General features: G+C 54.7%; 1 protein-coding gene across 6 annotated transcripts in view; it reads left to right on the plus strand.

The window, feature by feature from the left end:
- TBC1D22A (TBC1 domain family member 22A) overlaps positions 1-18715 on the plus strand; it is a 264330-nt gene that overhangs the window by 159583 nt on the left and 86032 nt on the right. For 5 of the 6 annotated variants that reach the window (XM_060413629.1, XM_027968225.2, XM_060413628.1 and 2 more), the window contains one exon: positions 3666-3775. In XM_060413629.1, coding sequence (XP_060269612.1) covers positions 3666-3775 — 110 coding nt within the window. Of the gene's footprint in view, positions 1-3665; positions 3776-14742; positions 15439-18715 lie in introns of those variants that run through there. The other variant, XM_060413631.1, reaches the window with a different exon arrangement.

Raw genomic sequence — 18715 nt, forward strand, 5'->3', positions numbered from 1 at the left:
CGGCGTTAATGTCCATTTGTGATTAGAAGATAAAAGTAAGACGTGGAGTCTAGTCCGGGTTTTGATGAACTGTTTGGTTCACATTCTGTCATTTTAAGCAGCGTGTTCGTCACAAACGCTCCCGGGGCGGTGGCGGGGTGGGGGGGGTCGGTCAGCCCTGCCTGGAGTTGGGCTGGCTGTGTGGGGTCCCCCTCCACCCTGGGGGCCCTGAGCCCCTCACTCCCCTTGCCTGCAGCGTCTTCACAGGCTGGGTCAGGATGTCCACACGGCCCAGGGCCCAGGGCGGCACCGGGAGCCGCTGCTCGGACACGCCTGCTGCCGTGCAGCCGTGCAGGCCTCACGCCCGCTGCTCGGACATGCCTGCTGCCGTGCAGCTGTGCAGGCCTCACACCCGCCCGCGCCGGTCGGGTGTCTGCCCTCCTGTCCCTGTGAGTTCATCAGCTCTGCCCTCTGGGTCCTGCCTCTTCCCCTGAACCTGGGCCGGTGGCCGGGACGCCTCCCCTCCGTGTCCTGTCTCCTTGGCCTCGGCCTCTCTGCCGACACCGAGTCCCGCTGACCTGAGGCGCAGACCCCTTGCCCCCCTGCCCCACCTCCCCGCGGACTGTAAGGGCAGCGGGCAAGCTCTGGGGGCAGGCGCGCACCCTGGGGTCAGGGCTCGGCCCCGAGAGCTGGCGCCCCCCGCGGCGTGAGCGCGCCTCCGTCAGGCAGGCCTTGCTGTGCCTGCTCTCCTGTCGGTGCCCGGCCCAGCCGCGCCCCCTGGTACCGCCAGTGCCCCGTGCCCCCCGCCAGGGCAGCCGCCGTGGTTTCTGCTCTGTCCCTCGACTCCGACTGCAGTCCCAGCCTCAGGGCTTCTGGAAGGTTCTGCGCTGTTCCCAGTGCTCTGCCGTGCCGGGGGCGCCTCCTCTGGCAGAGGGGTATTTATCTCATTCTGGCAGCAGGGGTCATTCTGATTCTTTCGACCTGCGGAAGACAGGTTGGCATGGGGGCTGTCTGAGCTAGATGCCAGTACTTCGTTACGTCAGAGAGGAGCAAATGGCCTGTCGTCGGGAGTGACGCCTGGCAGAGGCCGCCGACATTTCCTGGGATCAAATAATACGCCCGCTAAACAGACCAAGAACATTTGCCAAGGCGCCCACTGCCTCCCACAGGTGCCCACTCCCCGCCGACCTGGCCTGGGCGACCCCACCTCCTCTGTGACCCAGAGAGGGCTGAGGCCCTGTAGCTCAGTGGTCTGGAGACCCTTGAAAGCGAGGACATGGAGGAAAGACACTCCCAAGGAGCCCTCGGGCTGTTGTAGACCCTGCGCCCTGAGACTGGACAGCGGTCGGCTCTGCTCTGGTTCAGGGGACACCGAGTCGATCCTGCCCAAGTCGTTTTCCCAGCAAGGAAGTCTGTGCTCCAAAGAGGGCACTTCCACTCCTGTCTGTGATCTCGGTCTTGAAGCAGGAAGGGCATCATGCTGGGCACGACCCGGTGCCTGCGACTCAGACAGCGCAGTGCAGGAAGCCCTGAGGGGAACGTGGCTTCCCGCCTGTCAACCAGCAGAGAAGAGGCCGTGCGTGGAGCCAGGCAGGCTCTGTCCCCGGGGTGCTCGGGGCCCGTGGGCACATGGGCCTCCCAGACAGAGTTCCGAGGGCAGGTGCTTGGCCGGGCCAGCCTGGGGGCAGAGCGAGGCCTGCAGCCCCCGGGGGGCGGGTTCATGGGCACCTTGGGCTGGGAGGGAGCCCAGAGCTGGCCTCAAAGCATGCTTCACCCTAGTCCCGCATCGGAGGGGAGGGTGGGCCGCGTGAGTCTGCCCGCTGGGGCCTGGCTGTGAACAGACAGCCCCCCACGTCTGCTGTTTTCCATTTCTGAAGTCGTTTCCCCCTTTAATCCGCCAGCTCCTTGGGGGCATTGGTTCTTCCTCATCTCTGCGCCCAAGGGTCTGGAGTGTAGGGGCGTGGGCAGTGCCCACCAAGGAGGGGTGATAAACAGGGCGTGGCCCATGCGTGCAGTGGGAGGTCGTTCTGCCATAGAAAGAGGGGAGACTGTCACTCCCGGAAGCCTCGTGTGCAGTGAGGACCACCAGACAGGACAGGCCGCGTGGCCTGTGTCCACTGGCCTGAGATGGCCACACAGGCACGTTCGTGGGGCAGACGGGATGCTGCCCGGGGCCCCCGGGGCTGGGAGGGGCTGCTGCTGGGCTCAGGCTGTGTTTGGGGGGTGATGAAAACATTCTGGAGTTAGATAGTGGCGACGCTACCTAAGCCCATGAAGGTCCTAAGACCCCCTGAATTGTACACTCGAATTGAATTATATCTCAATAAAAGAACGCTTCAGACCAAACCAACAAAGGCCTGTTGAGTGCGTGAGGGAGCAGATGAAGGAAGGGCTGAGAGCTGTTTTCCTTCGCACAGAAGGACACATGTGCTCCCAGAGGGCAGCAGGGACTTGGAGCCAGAGGTGCTGTGTGGTGTACACGGCCGTGAGGCTGTGCCTGGAGGGGTGTGCGCGTGTTGGGGCCGTGGCAGCCTGTCTGGGCTCCTGAGGGCCCAGCCAGTCGGCTCTCCTGTGGGCTGCCGGCCTGGAAACGCCCGCCCTGGTTTTACTTTTTTACTTCTGCTGTGAACAGAGAACAGAGCAGGAGGCCTCTCACGCGGTGGGAGTACGGCCGGGTCAGGTGCGAGGCGTGCCTGAGTGCAGAGGCCTGGCCAAGGTTTGGGGACAGACATGGGTCCACGCTGTGACCCCCCCCCCCATTTCCAGGCTGGGTTGTTGCTTCTCTGCACCCCATTTTCCCAGGGGTGCAACAGAGTGCCTGGCATATATAATAATCACTCAATACACGTTAGCAGTTATCATTATTATAATTATTGTCATTTTTATCCACTTAAAGCTTTCTAAATATATTCCAGGCTGAAATGTTTCTTTTCTTAAAGAACATTTTCATTGCAAGGATGCCATGCATATTTGCAAAATACAACAAAAGTATATAAAGTTTTAGAAATAGGAGACACAATTTTTTAAACATTTATGAGTGTTATGCTGGATGGTGGCAATTTTTCTAAGGATGTAAAATCAGTTTCTTCAGATGTCTGATAAGCCATTCCAGTGAGGTGTCTGTTTTGCATTTTGAAACTTTTAAGTTATGTTTTCTCATTAGATTTTTGTACTCAGAGGAAGAAACTACTGAGTGCCATTGCCTGTTCTTCTTTTCAAACACATCTGTGTTTTTGCTGTCTTGGTGTCTGCTCACAGCGTAGCAGTATGTGGTTTTGGAAAGTCTCACCTTGGAAGCGGGTTTTTAGAGGGCTTATTACTGAGTGAATTTGTGAATACATTAGAAGCAGAGTTTTTTAAAAATATTATGGAAAAACTCCGATGTCAGTTAGGTATAAGTAATATATTTTAGATCCCCTCTTAGGATGTGAAATGCCCAAGAAGCAATGATTTACAATATATTAATTATGTTAATTAATTGGAGAGGATTCAGAATATTAATTATCTGCAACTAATTAGGTATTAAAATTGAGGCCTGTTAAGTGATGAGGTGGAAGACAAGTTGTCTAGTTAGAGCAGGAGAAGTGGGAAGGAGGGGGATCCTGGGGGGGTGGTGTTCTTGTGAGCAGAGCGCACGTCTTCCCAAGACCTGACGGCTCCCTGTTTCCCCCTCCCCCGCCCTGCAGATGACGAGGAGGCGGACTCCGCCAACATCTCCCGGGTGCCCGAGGATGCACTGCGCAACGTGGAGGCCGACACGTACTGGTGCATGAGCCGGCTGCTGGACGGCATCCAGGTGAGCCCCGCCCGGGTCCTGCCACCGCCACCGCCACGGCTGCGCAAGCCTTCTGAAGCCCCGACTTTGCTGCTGAACGTGTGTGTGTGTGTCTGGGGTTGCACACGGGCCCCTGGAGCGCCTGGGGGGCACGGTGCAGGCTCAGAGGGACCAGGCCCCCCCTCAGAGTCTGTGGGGGGCACGGTGCAGGCTCAGAGGGACCAGGCCCCCCTTCAGAGCCCGTGGGGGGCACGGTGCAGGCTCAGAGGGACCCCTCCCCTGCAGAGTCCGATCCCCACTGGACCCGCCTCCCTCTCTGCTGCAGCCGGTGACTGAGGTTCTGCCCGTGGCACAGGCCGCCGTGGCAAGCTGTTTCACTATCCACGGAACTGAGTTCAGAGGAGCCTGCCCCTTAAAGGGCATCGGATTTAGAGTGACGTGGGGCGTGTGGGTGGCTGGCCCCACCACCCTGCCATCCTCAGCTCAGGACCTTGGCACTCTAGGACGTGGTGCTGGGTCCCAGAGGGAGCTGAGAGGCGTCCTGCCCCCGTTGATGGGGCCCTTGTGGGTGGGGTTCTGCTAGACCCACGGTCAGCTGGGCCACTGGCTGGGGTTTTCCCGGAGGAGCCAGTCCCCCAGGGCCTGGCGGTTTGATGGAATCCTCCACCCCCACGTATCAGCGGGAAGGCTCTTCCACAGGTGCCTGGGGAGGATGCAGTTGGCAGGTCAGGGACAGAAGGTGGCTGGGGCCTCGTGTGCAGCAGGAGGTGGCCGAGGAAGCTGGCCGGCCCCCAAGCCAGCTGCAGGCCCCGTTTGGCTCAGCCAGTGCCCACACAGCCTTCTCAGATGCCCGCCTGGTGCCCAGTGTCACGCCCACTCTGGGGATGGAGGGAGAGGCATGTGAGCACCGTGTTACCAGGCATTAAACTGCTTTGGGAACATGCACGGGGGCAGAGTGGGACCTGGAGGGAAAGCCTGGGGCAGGGCTTTGGTCTGAGGTTCGTTCTGGTCACTCACTTGAGGACGGTCTGCTACAAAGATAGCCGCCCAGGGCCGGAGACTGTGCAGGGGCCTTGGATTCCGCCAGGACCCCTCTGTCCCAGGTGAAGCGGGTCCTTCCACCAGGAGTGAGAGGACAGGGCGTGGCGATGCGCTAGTCACCAGCGTTCCCCACAAGCTTTTCCGGAGCTCATGTCACAGCAGGTGTTCCTGACGCCACTGGCTGGAGAGGCCTCAGCTCAGCTGCTTAAAAGTGGTCCAAGTGAGGCTTTTCTAAGATGTCATCTAAAGACCGACGCCAAGAGCTGACTCATTGGAAAAGACCCTGATGCTGGGAAAGATTGAGGGCAGGAGGAGAAGGGGACGACAGAGGCTGAGATGGTTGGATGCCGCCACCGACTCAGTGGACACAAATGTGAGCAAGCTCCAGGAGACAGTGAAGGACAGGGAGGCTGCAGTCCATGGGGTTGCAAAGAGTCTGACACAGCTCAGCGACTGAACAACAGGCAACGAAAGATTGAGGCCCTTGGGTTTAATGCACGTAAATCAGCTACGACAATTCTCTTGAAGAAAACCCTGCGGATCCTGGTTCCCCTTGTTGACCTAGGAATTGACAGAGAAAGCGGCAGCCCTTCCTGGAGTTGGAGAACGGGAACCTCGTATCTGAGGGCCCATCAGGTTGCCTGGGGATGCATTTTGTGTCTTGTAGAGAGAAAGGTGCCTGCTGGAGACGTATTTCAGCCCCAGCATCAATTCATCATTCCCCACTCTGATACTGTTCTCGTATTTTTTAGTCTTTCTTTCCAAACTTCAGACTCTTTTCCTCCTTGGAAAAGAGATTGAATCGTAGTGTGAAACTTTATAAATTTCAAACGTCACTTCTCTGATCATGAGTGATGGAACTTCTGCCATCTAAATACAAGATTATCTGGCTTCTATTTGTAAATAAAATCAGCTGTACATTGAAATCGATGCTGGCTTTTCATTTTTCACCCGAGATTTCTTGTCTGATGAAAGGGTTTCTTGACAAGGGTGCTGCGTGGAAGGCATAATGTTTCTCTGGCGCGCACGTGTGTGTGTGTGTGTGTGTGTGTGTGTGTGTGTGTGTGTGTGTGTGTGTGTGTGTGTACAGCAGATGTGAGGCCGGCAGCAGCCATCCGTCTTTCTGTCACGTGGTTGCAGTTGATTCCACGAGATCCTCTGGTGCACAAGGGTTCAGGGAGGCCTGCTACGGGCATCTGGGGGTTCTGGGGGCTCTTTGTGATTCCCTTAGATGAGGCCGTCCCTGGCGACCCCGTGCGAGCTCCCCAGGCTACTTCTCACTGTGGGCAGGTGCCGTCACCATTTATCACTGGTTGAGTGTGGAGCTGTGAGGGCGTCCCGGGTGGAGCAGTGGAAAAGAATCTGCCTGCCAATGCAGGAGACACAGGTTCGATCCCTGGGTCTGGAAGATCCCCTCAAGAAGGAAGTGGCAACCTGCTGGAGTATTCCTGCTTAGAAAATCTCACGGACAGAGGAGCCTGGCGGGCTGCAGTTCATGAAGTCGCAAAGAGTTGGACACTGCTTAGCCTTTGACCAGGCACCATGAGGCTATGGTGCTTAAGAGGCTATCCTCTTATGGTTAAGAGGGAAAACGGGCTAGCAAGTCAGCGCCCCTTGGGCCTGGCTGCTCTTGCGTCTTAGTGAGGTGCCTGCTCCTGGTCGCACGTCTGTCCTCTCCATGCTTCTCGGAACTTGTAGGGCACCGTCCTCAAGCACCCTTTCCATCACATCAGTCCCTGGTTGAGGACCATTGAGAAACTCACTTTGATTTTGTTGAGTACAACCCTCAGCCTGGTCTTCATGCATTGTTCCCTGTACTTGATGAAGTTCAGGTTTATATCGTGTAATGGCAGTCCACCTCATTGCCAGAGGCTTCAGGGAGGGGGTCAGAGTCTCCTTGCAGGGAAGGCCAGGGCAGCATCGTGTGGCTGGAGGGGTGACAGGGAAGAGGTGACCGCGGCGAGTGTGCAGCATCTCCAGCCCGTCGGTGCTCCCAGGTGGCAGTTCAGCCTCGCAAGCAGCACACAGGGCAGAGCCGCTCGCCCTCGAGCAGGTGCATGTTGGACCCACACCCCCGCCCTGAAGCTTGCTGGATGGCCTTCCCCAGCTGAGATAAGTGGCGATGAGTTCCGTTTTGCTGGGGGAAGTTCTGCAGAACAGCACACATCTGTTCACACTCTTGCCCTCCAATAGCCTAGATGGAGAAGCTGTGTTTCGGGCTCCCCTGGGGCCTGGGTATGAGGCGCTGCTGCATGGGGCCAGGGCATGCGGGCACCTGGCACCTGCAGACCCAGCACCGGGTGCCGTGCGCCCCTCCCCCGCTGGTTCATGGCGGCGGGGAGCGGGGAGAGGAGGCCCTGGGCCCAGCCTCGGTGCGGACTAGGAAAGGGCAAGCCTCCACCCCTCCTCCACGAATGCTTGGTGCTGGGCGTGGCTCCCTAAAGTGCGCAGGAACCTCGAGCCGACGGGGGACCGCAGAGGGGTCATCAGAGGCGCTGGTGCCAGGAGGCCAGGCATCAGTGCCTAGCGAGGTGTAAAGATCAGGCGAAGAGCCTCCCCCGGAAGTCCAGGTGCCGTCAGAAACAGTGGTTCTGCAGTGAGGTCTCCGCTCTGCGTCTCAGGGCCGCCTGCTGTTCCGACTAGTGGGAGTCAAGCAGCTCCTACTAGTGGGGCTGACTCTGCCCGTACCTGCCAGTTAGAGCTCCACCAGGTGATGCAGAGCCGGTCAGTGATTCGCTTTAGCAACAAGAATCCATTCTGTGCTGCTGCTGCTGCTGCTGCTGAGTCGCCTCAGTCGTGTCCGACTCTGTGTGACCCCATAGATGGCAGCCCACCAGGCTCCCCGTCCCTGGGATTCTCCAGGCAAGAACACTGGAGTGGGTTGCCATTTCCTTCTCCAATGCATGAAAGTGAAAAATGAAAGGGAAGTTGCTTAGTCCTGTCTGACTCTTAGCGACCCCATGGACTGCAGACCACCAGGCTCCTCCATCCATGGGATTTTCCAGGCAAGAGTACTGGAGTGGGGTGCCATTGCCTTCTCCCCATTCTATGCTGTTATAAGTAAAACATTTTAAGATAAATGAATATTTACCAAAACAAAAATGTTTAATGAGAAGAGAGGCATGGTTTGACTTTTATGTGCCTTGATGGAAGACAGCTGAATTCTCATCTGTGTTTCTGCAGTCAGCTTGTTGTAATGTGCATTTTTGTTGTTGTTGAAGTATGGGGTGAAAACCCAGACTCCCGTAGCTATGTAGTTGCAAAAGGGAGAAGTTCTGTAATAGCCCTTTGGATGACTGGATGCCTTCCCTTCAGTACTGTACCACGGCCTGAGAGATGGTAGCTTCCTAAAGGCCACTTGCAGTGTGACTGTGAAGCCGTGCTAGCGAACATCTGTGCTCATCACAGCAGACCCATGGACCCGTCTTGCGCTTGGAGCGGATCTCTCCCACGTGTGGTCCTGTAACGTCAGACGTTGGTCACTGGAGCGTGCGGGGCACCTGAGGTATGCTGATATTCTGAACATCACGTTTCATCGAATCGTATAAAGACTCACCTTTGGGACTTCCCTGGTGGTCCAGGGGTTAAGATTTCGCCTCCCAAAGCAGAGGGCGCCAGTTCAGTCCCCGGTCCGGTTCGATCCCTGGTCTGGGAGGTAAGAGCCCACATGCCTCAAGCCAAAACACTGAAACGTAGAACAGAAGCAGTATTGTAGCAGGTTCAATAAAGACCAAAAATGGTCCACAGCAAAAAAAAAAAAAAAAGTTTTTTTTTTAAGTCACGTTTTTTAGTGCTACTGCCTTATAAAGAACCGTCACGCTCAGATGGTGGGTCAGGGTTCTCCAAAATTTGAATTCTGGTTTCAAAGCTCAAATATTATTATTGGCAACAAATGTTGTGAATTGTTTCCCGTGAAGTGACGGGCTGACTTTGTTCACTTTTGAGGAGACGTCTGCCCGATACCCGAGTCTGAATAATGAGTTTGCCTGTCAGTCGTTGTTTCAAATATCAATGATGTTTCTTGAAAAAACGTATCCAGTACTGCTCTCAGCTCAAAGAGTTGCAGCAGCTGCTTCTCTGGAAGAAGTTTAACATTTTGGGTGCGCGTCTCGAGGGCCTTGTTCCCCAGCTGTCGCTAGTGGGAAAGAACCTGCCTGCCGAGGCAGGAGACAGACAAGAGACGCGGGTTCCATCCCTGGGTGGGGAAGAGGCCCTGGAGGAGGGCGGGGCAACCCACTCCGGGATTCTTGCCTGGAGAGTCCCATGGACAGAGGCGCCTGGGGGGCTACAGTCCACGGGGTCTCGAAGAGTCAGACACGACTGAGCGACTAAGCGGGCACGCACTCCGTGGCTTCACGAGTTCTTCCCGTTTTTCCACCTAATACTGAGGAGCTGTTCATTAAGGGTCGAGACGTGACGCAGTGCTGGTCGTAAGATTAGAACCCTTTCCTGTGCCGGCCGCGACGTCCTCTAAGGAAATGGCCTTTTTCAAGCCATGAACGCGTGGCGTTAAGGGTATGGTTGGTGGGGCCGGCTTGTCCGTGCCACGTGCCAGCGCTTTCACCTGCCAGCCCTGGTGGCAGAGCCTCGCAGCCCACGCCCGCAGGGCGGTGCAGGCAGGCGGCCCCTCGGTATCACCATGGACGCAGTTTGGGCCTCACCGGCCACTGGAAGGGGCCCCAGGGAGCCCGGCGGCTGGCTGAGCACCGTGAGGGCCACTGCCCGCAGGGAGGGTGCTCTCTCGGAGACACCCCAGGGTGAGCTCACACGGGAGAAGTACAGGATGGAGCCAGTGCCGCACGGGGGGTGTCGGCCGGGCTGTGCCCCAGGGAGCTGTGCCCGGGGTCCCGGGGCAGTGGCTCTTCCTGCCCAGGTCCTGCCCCGCGTCTCCCGGCACCGTGAGTTGTTGCCCATCTGGGACGTTGGGAGTGTGGGATGGGTGGCCCTGGCCTGGATTTGCTGTTCCGTCGGCACAGCGGGGCCACACTGAGGTCTCACACGCGGTCAGTGTTCCTCAGGCACCATGTCAGCTTTGCAGCCAGAGATGTACCTTTTGTAAAACTGAATTTGCACCTTTATTTATTTTTAAACCTATCTATTTTTGACTCTGCTGGGTCTCTCTGCTGCTGCTGGGCTTTTCTGTAGTGGCAGTGAGTGGGGGCCAGTCTCTAGCTGCGGCTTCTTGTTGCGGTGGCCTCCCCGTGTCTCGGAGCGCGGGCCCCCGGGCGCGAGCGCTTCGGTTGTCGGGGCCCGTGGGCCCAGCAGTGGCTGCGCCGCGACTGCAGAACACAGGGGCTCAGCTGCTCCTGAACCCCCAGCACTGGGGTCTTCCCTCTTCAGGGACTGAGCCCATCCCTCTGGTCTTGGTAGCTGGGTTCCTCACCACTCAGCCGTCAGGGAAGCCTTCTGAGAGCTAGCTTCTAAAAATAGTTTGCTAGGGGAATTCCCTGGCGATCCAGCAGTTAGGACTCCAGGCTCTTGCTGCCAAGGGCCCTCTGTTGGGGAGTGAAGATCCCATGAGCCGTGAGGCCGGGAAGAAAGCTGGGCCGTTATTTCTTCCAGGGGTTTCAGGGGTTGTGTCCTTGTGACGCTGCCTTTGGGGATGTTTTCGTTTAGCTCACCGACAGCAGTCTGAGCAGGTCCGGCTGACAGCTGTGTCTCTGCGAAGGACTGCCTTAGGACAGGATGACGGGACGGAGTCCTTGAGTTTTAGAGTGGGGAAGGGGTGTTCCCCTGAACTTACCAGGAGGAAGCTGCCGGAGGGCCTGTGCAGCAGCCCCGCCTGCCTGCCCCGGGGCGCAACGGGTAGGGTCCCCAGCCCAGGCCTGCCGCACCCGCCCAGGCCTGCCGCACCCGCCCTGGCCTGCTTGGGGATTGTTCCTGGGCCTTCGCCAGACTTCTCATTTCACTGACGCCGCGCGCCAGGGCTGCCGGGAGCTTTCACCTCCTGAATTACGGCTTCCATACCTGCCCGCCCCGCAGTCAGACCATCACTCTCAGATTCATTACTTAGCAGGACGGCCTCTTGGAGTAGAAAGGAACCGTTGCCTTTTATAATTAGTCATTTACATTTTCTTTCCTTGGGGAAGAATCAGTCAGTTCTAAGAACTGGTTGCTGGCGTGGAAGTGATGAGAATATTGGGGAAAGTAACTTTTATCTCGGAGCTTACTTGTCAGAGAAAAGGCCGGCAGCCTGGTGCTCTAGTGACTGGCAAAGGAAGGCCAGGGTTGACCAGACCTGTGTCGGGGGACCGGAGGGGATGGGGAAGGTGGGGGTGAGCTCGCTGCAGTGAGTTATCCCGGGAGAGAATAGGCACGGCGCACCCCAGGACCCAGAGCCTGCACAGAGAGCCCCTCGAGAAGGTTCTGTTCCAACAGGGAGAGAAGCCCGAGGACCCTCAGAAGGAGCCAGGACCTTGATCTGTTTTCACTCCCCGCCAAGCTCCAAGGACAGAGGACAAAGGGCCTGTCTGCTGCTTGGGAAAGTGGTGGAGAGGACACCCACGTGGCCCCCACCTGGCTTCTGTTCACATCAGGCGTCTCCACCTGGAAGGGGCAGCGGAGCAGCAGGAGGGGGATGGAGAGCCGGGCTTGCACCCAGCCCGTGAGTGGACGGCGAGTGGCCAGAGAGTCTGGTCCACGTGAGGCTCTGCTCTCTCCTCTCCGATGCGTCAGGCTCGGAGACGTGACCTGAGAGCTGTAGTCGAGAAGAGTGAGGGCTGCTGGCAACGTTTTAGAAAGGCTTATTGAATAGACAGGAATGTGTGGGCTTGTGGGCTGCAGCGGGAGATTCATTAAGAATGAATTATTGCGTGCCAATTTAAAGAGAAGATTAAGAAAAAATTTCATCTACGGTAGCATTGAAAACAGTGAAATCCACGTTGTTGCCTGGATGAATAGTTCCTTCCTGTTAATTGCGAAGCAGCGCTGTGCCATGCGAGCCTGTCAGTCTGTCTAAACGTCCTGCAGCGGTGGGAGCCGAGCTGCTGCTTCTCTTTGTCTGCTGGGGAAGGGGTTTCCTCGAACGCCCGTGTGCACACCCTTTGGTTGGTGTGTGCAGTCTCTCTTGGGTGGGTTGCTAGGAGTGGACTTGCTGGGTCATGGCGCAGAGCTACGTTCCAGTTCCATGAAAAACGCCTTTCCCCCAGGTTGGCTATGCTACTCCACACACCCATCAGAAGCGCGGTCTGGCTGCTCCACGTCCGCACCAGCTTCGCATGTCCCTGCTTCTATTTATGCTGGAGAGCAGTCCTGTGTGTGTGTGTGTGTGTGTATTTATCTATACTGTTGGGCTGCACCCCACAGGCCTACAAGGCCCTGTGTTTGCCCAGCTTCAAGACCAAAGAAAAGCCCAGAGTCAGTGACAGAGACAGCAGTGGTTTAATGGGTGGGGGACCTTACATGTCTGAAACAAGGTCCTGGAGTGACCCCCATGGGTGGTGGGCAGGACGTGGAGGTGCTTTTTGTTCCCAGAGGAAAGGGAGTTTGCCAGGTATGAGGGAATTAGGTTGCCTTTTCATGCTGTTCGTGAGGTTCTTACGGCAAGAATACTGTACTGGTTTCCATTTCTTCCTCCAGTGGACCATGTTTTGTCAGAACTGCTGCGACCCATCCGTCTTGAGTGGCCCCGCACAGCACAGCTTATAGCTGCACTGAGTTAGGGAAGCCCCCTCACTGTGATAAGGCTGTGGTCAGCTTTGGCTGCACGATGCGAGGAGCTGTTGTTCAGTTGCTCAGTCGTGTCCGGTTCTTCGTGACCCCCGGAATGCAGCACTCCAGGCTCCCCTGTCCTTCACCATCTCCTGGAGCTTGCTCACACTCACGTCCATTGAGTCGGTGATGCCATCCAACTGTCTCATCCTCTGTCGTCCCCTTCTCCTCCTGCCTTCTTTCTTTCCCAGCCTCAGGGTCTTTTCCAGTGGGTCAGCTCTTCGGATCAGGTGGCCAAAGTATTGGAGCTTCAGCTTCAGCATCAGTCCTTCCAATGAATATTCAGGACTGATTTCCTTTAGGATGGACTGGTTGGATCTCCTTGCTGTCTAAGAGACTCTCAAGAGTCTTCTCCAACACCACTCGTTGGAAAAGACCCTGATGCTGGGAAAGATTGAGGGCAGGAGGAGAAGAGGGCTGCAGAGGATGAGATGGTTGGATGGCATCACCAACTCAATGGCCATAAACTTGAGCAAAGTCTGGGAGAGAGTGGAGGACAGAGGAGCCTGGTGAGCTGCAGTCCATGGGGTTGCAAAGAGCTGGACACAATTTAGTGACTGAACAACAGCAAAGACAGGCTGGCTCACTAGTTCCCCAGGAAACCCTCTGAGGGGCAGGCCCCTCACTGCCCCTTGATGAGAACAGTCACTAGCTGGAGGCTGGGGCAAGTGCAGAGGAAGGAGGGTCAGTCAGTAGCGCCAGGTGTAGGTGAAGCAGGCACTGGCCAGGTAGGGGTGGACAGAGAGCAAGAGAAGGGCCGTCTTGAGTGGCCCGACTGTGCAGTGGCTCTGCTTCCATATATGGAGGGAGGGTATGAGAATATTTTTCCCACGTTTGTGGCTTGTCTGTATTTTTAAACAATGTCTTCTGCTGAGCAGAGAATTTTAATTTTGATGACTTCTAATTTATTTTTTTTGTGTGTGTGTGTGATAATGATTTTCTGTGTCCTAACTAAAAATCCTTTTCCTACCCCTAGCATGCCAGGGTATTCTCCTATGTTTTTCTTTTATAAACTATAATTTTATCTATTTTTTTGGAAACTGTAATTTTAGTTTTCACTTTCAGGTCTGTCATCGAGCTTGACTTAATTTTTCTGTATGGTGTGAGGAAGGCACCATGGCTCGCTTTGTAAATATAGGTTTCCTAGTTAATAGCAGCTCCGTTTGTTAAGAACAGTTTTGTTTTGTTTCCAGAATACACTGCTTTGGCACCTTTTTTGAAAATCACTGTTTAAGTGTCTATTTTTGGACACTTGGTCATGTTTCATTAATCTGTTCAATTCAGTTCAGTTGCTCAGTCGTGTCTGACTCTCTGCGACCCCATGAATTGCAGCATGCCAGGCCTCCCTGTCCATCACCAATTCCTGGAGTTCACTCAGACTCACGTCCATCGAGTCCGTGATGCCATCCAGCCATCTCATCCTGGGTCGTCCCCTTCTCCTCCTGCCCCCAATCCCTCCCAGCATCACAGTCTTTTCCAATGAGTCAGCTCTACCCATGAGGTGGCCAAAGTACTGGAGTTTCAGCTTTAGCATCAGTCCTTCCAAAGAAATCCCAGGGCTGATCTTCAGAATGGACTGGTTGGATCTCCTTGCAGTCCAAGGGACTCTCAAGAGTCTTCTCCAACACCACAGTTCAAAGCATCAGTTCTTCGGCGCTATCTGTTAACGGAGAGTTAATGCTAGGGCACACTGTCCTAACCTCTAGCTTTCCTTGGAGTTGGGTAGGGTAGGTCCTCTTGTGTGTTCTTTTTTAAAAAAATTGTGTTGACTATTTTTAGTTCTTTGAATTTTTATGTAAAGTTTGTCATTAGCCATTTGCTACCAAAAAAGCCTTGGAAAAAGTCTTAGGGCCTGGGATTTTTGAATGGGATTATATTTTGAATCTATGTGTTAGTTTTCCCAGAAGTAACAGTATTAGCCACTTTGATTTATTCTAGTCCATAAGCATGACATATTTTAAAATTTATCTAAATGTTTTTTAACTTACCCTCATAAACATTTTGTACTTTTCAGTGTATAGGTTTTTCTAATCTTTTCTTAAATTTATTTCTAGATAGGTTTTTATTTTTGATAGTCCTTTATATAGTATAGCTTTCTTTGTAAATTTCTTAAGTTTTTGTTGATGGTTCATACAAATACAGTTGAGTTTTGTAAACTGACAGTTGTCCAGTTCCTATTGTATAACAGATTACTCCAAAACTTGCTGACTAAAGCGTGTGTTTTGTCTCACTTGCAGACTCTGCGGGTCAGGGTTTCAGTTGTACTTCGAGCTGCTGTCTGTGCACCACGGTGCCTGGCACCTACGTGGGATGCCTTGAAGGCTGGCACAGGTTGCTGCCTGGGGACTGGAATCAGCTACAGTCTCACTCTTCTACGTGTGTGTTGCCCGGGCTTGGTGACCCCAGGACTGAGACTGTAGTTGAGCGGCCCGCTTGTGGCCTCCCTGTGTGGCTTAACGTCCACATGGCACGGCGGCCTCGGGAAAGTCGAACTTCTGATGTGATGGTTCAAGACACCCGGTAAGACTTCCAGAAAGCAAGGTGTAAGTTGCACAAGCCCACCCAGCTTCAAAGGGAGGGAAATTAGGCTTCATCTCTTGATGCAGGCATGGCCTGGTCACATCACAGAAGAACATTTGGGATGAGAGATACTGTGTGGCCACTCTTGGAAAATGTAATATACTGCACCTTGCTGCTGGTGATCTTGCTGAATTTACTTATTAGTTCCAGGAGCATTTTGGTGGATGCCTTAGGATTTTTTAAGTGCACAAGGGTGTCACCTGCAGATAAACAGAATTTTACTTCTTTCTATTAATATGTATGGCTTTAATTTTCTCTTTTTGCCTTATTCCTTTGTCAAGGGCCTCAAGTACAATGTTGAATGAAAGTGATGAGAGCATTTTTAGAATACATATGTAGAATGATTATGCTTTCTTGGTGAGTTTGTGTGTTTATTGTTAAGAAATATTCCTCTTTTTCTGGTATTTCTTCCGTCCTGGGTCCAGTTCACCTGATATTAAAATAGGGATCCTGTCTTCCTTAGGATTAGTATTATCCCTGGGTTTATCTTTTTCCATCTCTTTGCTTTTAATCTGTATCATCTTATTTAAAGCACATTTCTTGTGGATAGCTTATAGTTGGATTTTGCTTTCCTGTCCTTTTAGTGTGTGTTTAGTTCATGGACATTCATGGAAGTATTTATATGGCTGGAGTTTAGGCTGATGGCAACCCACTCCAGTACTCTTACCTGGAAAATGCCATGGGCGGAGGAGCCTGGTAGGCTGCAGCCCATGGGGTTGCTAGGAGTCGGACACGACTGAGCAACTTCACTTTCACTTTTCACTTTCATGCATTGGAGAAGGAAATGGCAACCCACTCCAGTGGTCTTGCCTGGAGAGTCCCAGGGACGGGGGAGCCTCGTCTCGGGTCACACAGAGTCGGACACGACTGAAGCGACTCAGCAGCAGCTTAGGCTGCTGTCCTGCTATTTATTTTCTATTCATTCCACCTTCTTTCCTCCCTTTTTCCTACTTTCTTTTGGATGCATTGCATACTTTTTAAATTAATGGAGTTTGTATTGTAGAACTGTTTCAGAAATACTGAGCAGAAAGTACAGAGTTTGATGTACTCTGTTGTTACCTCCACAGAGACACACACTTGCTCCTGTTAGTAACATCTTGCTTTAGTGTGGTGGGTTTGTTCTAACTGATGAGCTGTTATTGGTATATTGCTGCTGCTGCTGCTGCTGCTGCTGCTGCGTCGCTTCAGTCATGTCTGACTCTGTGCGACTGCATAGACAGCAGCCCATCAGGCTCCCCGTCCCTGGGATTCTCCAGGCAAGAACACTGGAGTGGGTTGCCATTTCCTTCTCCAATGCGTGAAAGTGAAAAGTGAAAGTGAACCTCACTCAGTCGTGTCTGACTCTTAGAGACCCCATGGACTGCAGCCTTCCAGGCCTCTCCGCTCATTGGATTTTCCAGGCGAGAGTCCTGGAGTGGGGCGCCATCGCCTTCTCCAGTTGGTATATCACCATTAACTAAAGTCCACGGTTGATATTGGGGTTCCCTCTCTGTGCTGCACATTCTGTGGATTTGGCCAAGTGTGTAAGGACTTACGGGGCTTCCCTACTGGCTTGTCCATAGAGAATCTGCCTATAATGCAGGACACCGCCTGCAGTGCAGGAGACCTGAGTTCAGTTGCGGGGCTGGGAAGATCCCCTGGAGAAGGGAATGGTGACCCCCTCCAGTGTTCTTGTCTGGAAAGTCCCATAGACCGAGGAGCCTGGCGGCTGCAGTCCTGGGGTCGCAAAGAGTCGGACACGACTTGGTGGCTGCACCGCCACCACCGCACATCCGCCCTTACGGCGTGGCCCAGAGTAGGTCACTGCTCCAAAAATCCCCTGCCCTCCTCACGTTCATCCCTTCCTCTCCCGGAACCCGTGACAGCCAGTGGTCTGCTCGCCATCTCCACGGTTTTGCCTCTTCCGGAATGTCATTTCCTTGGAACCGCCCAGTTCCAGGATCCCTTTCCGTCAGGGAGCCTTTCCTGTTATCGTTGGTTTTCACTCTAGCTTGTTGGCAGTCTCTTCTCTCCCCACCCTCCTGTTGGTGGATACTTCTTACAGCTCAGGTCAATAACTTACCTGGACTCCCTTCAAATACTGTTTTGCCGGCTACCGTTGCTGGCCAGCCTGCGTCCCCAAGCAGGTGTTCAGCTTGTCCCCATTTTCTGAGCAGTTTACAGGGGGAGCACCAAGCTGCTCTGCCAGGGCTGGGGGGAGCCTTCTGCCCGCACCACGTCCCGTGACCGATGGTCCCAGGGAACCTGTGGGACGGGTGGGCAGAAGGTCTCACACTTGGTGTGGACGCTGCCCAGCTTCTTTTAGGTACGCCCCCAGTGCCTTGTGAAGGAGGCTCCCCGTCTCCATGTAACAGACGAGGAAATAAAAGATCAAAGAAATTAGGCTTGCTGGTGGCGCCCTCCCACTTGAGAAGGGCTTCCCAGGTAGCTCAGTTGGTAAAGAATCCAGGCAGATTCTTTACCAGTGCAGGAGAGCCAAGTTCGATCCCTGGGTCGGGAAGATCCCCTGGAGAAGGGAATGGCAACCCACTCCAGTATCCTTGCCTGGGAAATCCCACGGACAGGGAGCCTGCTGGGCTAAAGTCCATGGGGTCACAAAGAATTGGGTACGACTGAGCAACTCAGGCTTCCGCTGTCTTTCCTCCTGAGCAGCATGCCGTGGAGCTCTGTCCTCGTCCTCCTCCTCCCCTCTCCCCAGAGACCGTGAAGGGGATGTGGAGGGTGTGCTTGCAGTCGCGACCTCTCCGCTTGGAGGGGCAGCTGGTGTGATGGATGACACGCTCAGGGTTCAGCGTGATTTCCGCTGCCCACAGTGCCAGCCAGACCTGTGAAATGAACAAGCTAATAGCAATGAACGAGAAGGCCTCCGTTGAAGTTCACAAAACCAGCCAGTGCAGCTTGCTGAAGGGACGCAGTCTGGACGGCCTGGGCTGACTGCGTCTCCGGTAGGGCGCTTCCGTCATCACTGGGCAGGGTCTTCGGTCAGGTGGCTGATGTCTCGCGTCCTCTCTGGCCTCTTCTGTTAGGCTCACCTTTTCCAGACGCACGTCTCCTGACTGCGGTGGCTGCCCTTTCTGTGTCATTTGCTTCATCCTGTAGCTTTGCTGGGGTCTCACCCTTGGCTCCCCACGTGGCCTTCCCGCCTTGGGCTGGTCTGCTCCCGTCAAGCCTGGCTTCCTCAGGGCCCCTCCCACCACACTGGCCTTCGCTCCCTGCCTGGAGTGAGCCCGCCCCCCCACAGCTGCCTGGGCCCCCTGTTCTCTGCGTCTCGGCCCAGGCCTCCCGTTCTCAGTGTGTTCTTGGGTCAGGCACCTGTTCTGTGCTCTGACCTCAGGGCTCCCCTGTCATGGTGAGCCCCCATGTGTGTCTGTGTGGCCTGCGTGCTGAACGTTTGCTTGACGACCAGACCGTCATCTCTGAACACAAGTCCCATGTTTGTTTTCCTGCCCGACTGTGTTGGGGACCCAGGACTGCCCCCAGGTTCTGGGACTCCAGCTCAACAGCCACGATTCCTGATAGTGCACGTGTGTGGGGTGCACAGGCCAAGGAAAAAGGCCCAGAGGGACCCAGGCGCAAGCTGCCAGGAGTCCTGTCCCTGTGGAGTCACTGGAGATGCTTAACTCCTGAGCC

The sequence above is a fragment of the Ovis aries genome, chromosome 3 (assembly GCF_016772045.2).
Source record: "Ovis aries strain OAR_USU_Benz2616 breed Rambouillet chromosome 3, ARS-UI_Ramb_v3.0, whole genome shotgun sequence".
NCBI classification, from domain to species: Eukaryota; Metazoa; Chordata; class Mammalia; order Artiodactyla; family Bovidae; genus Ovis; species Ovis aries.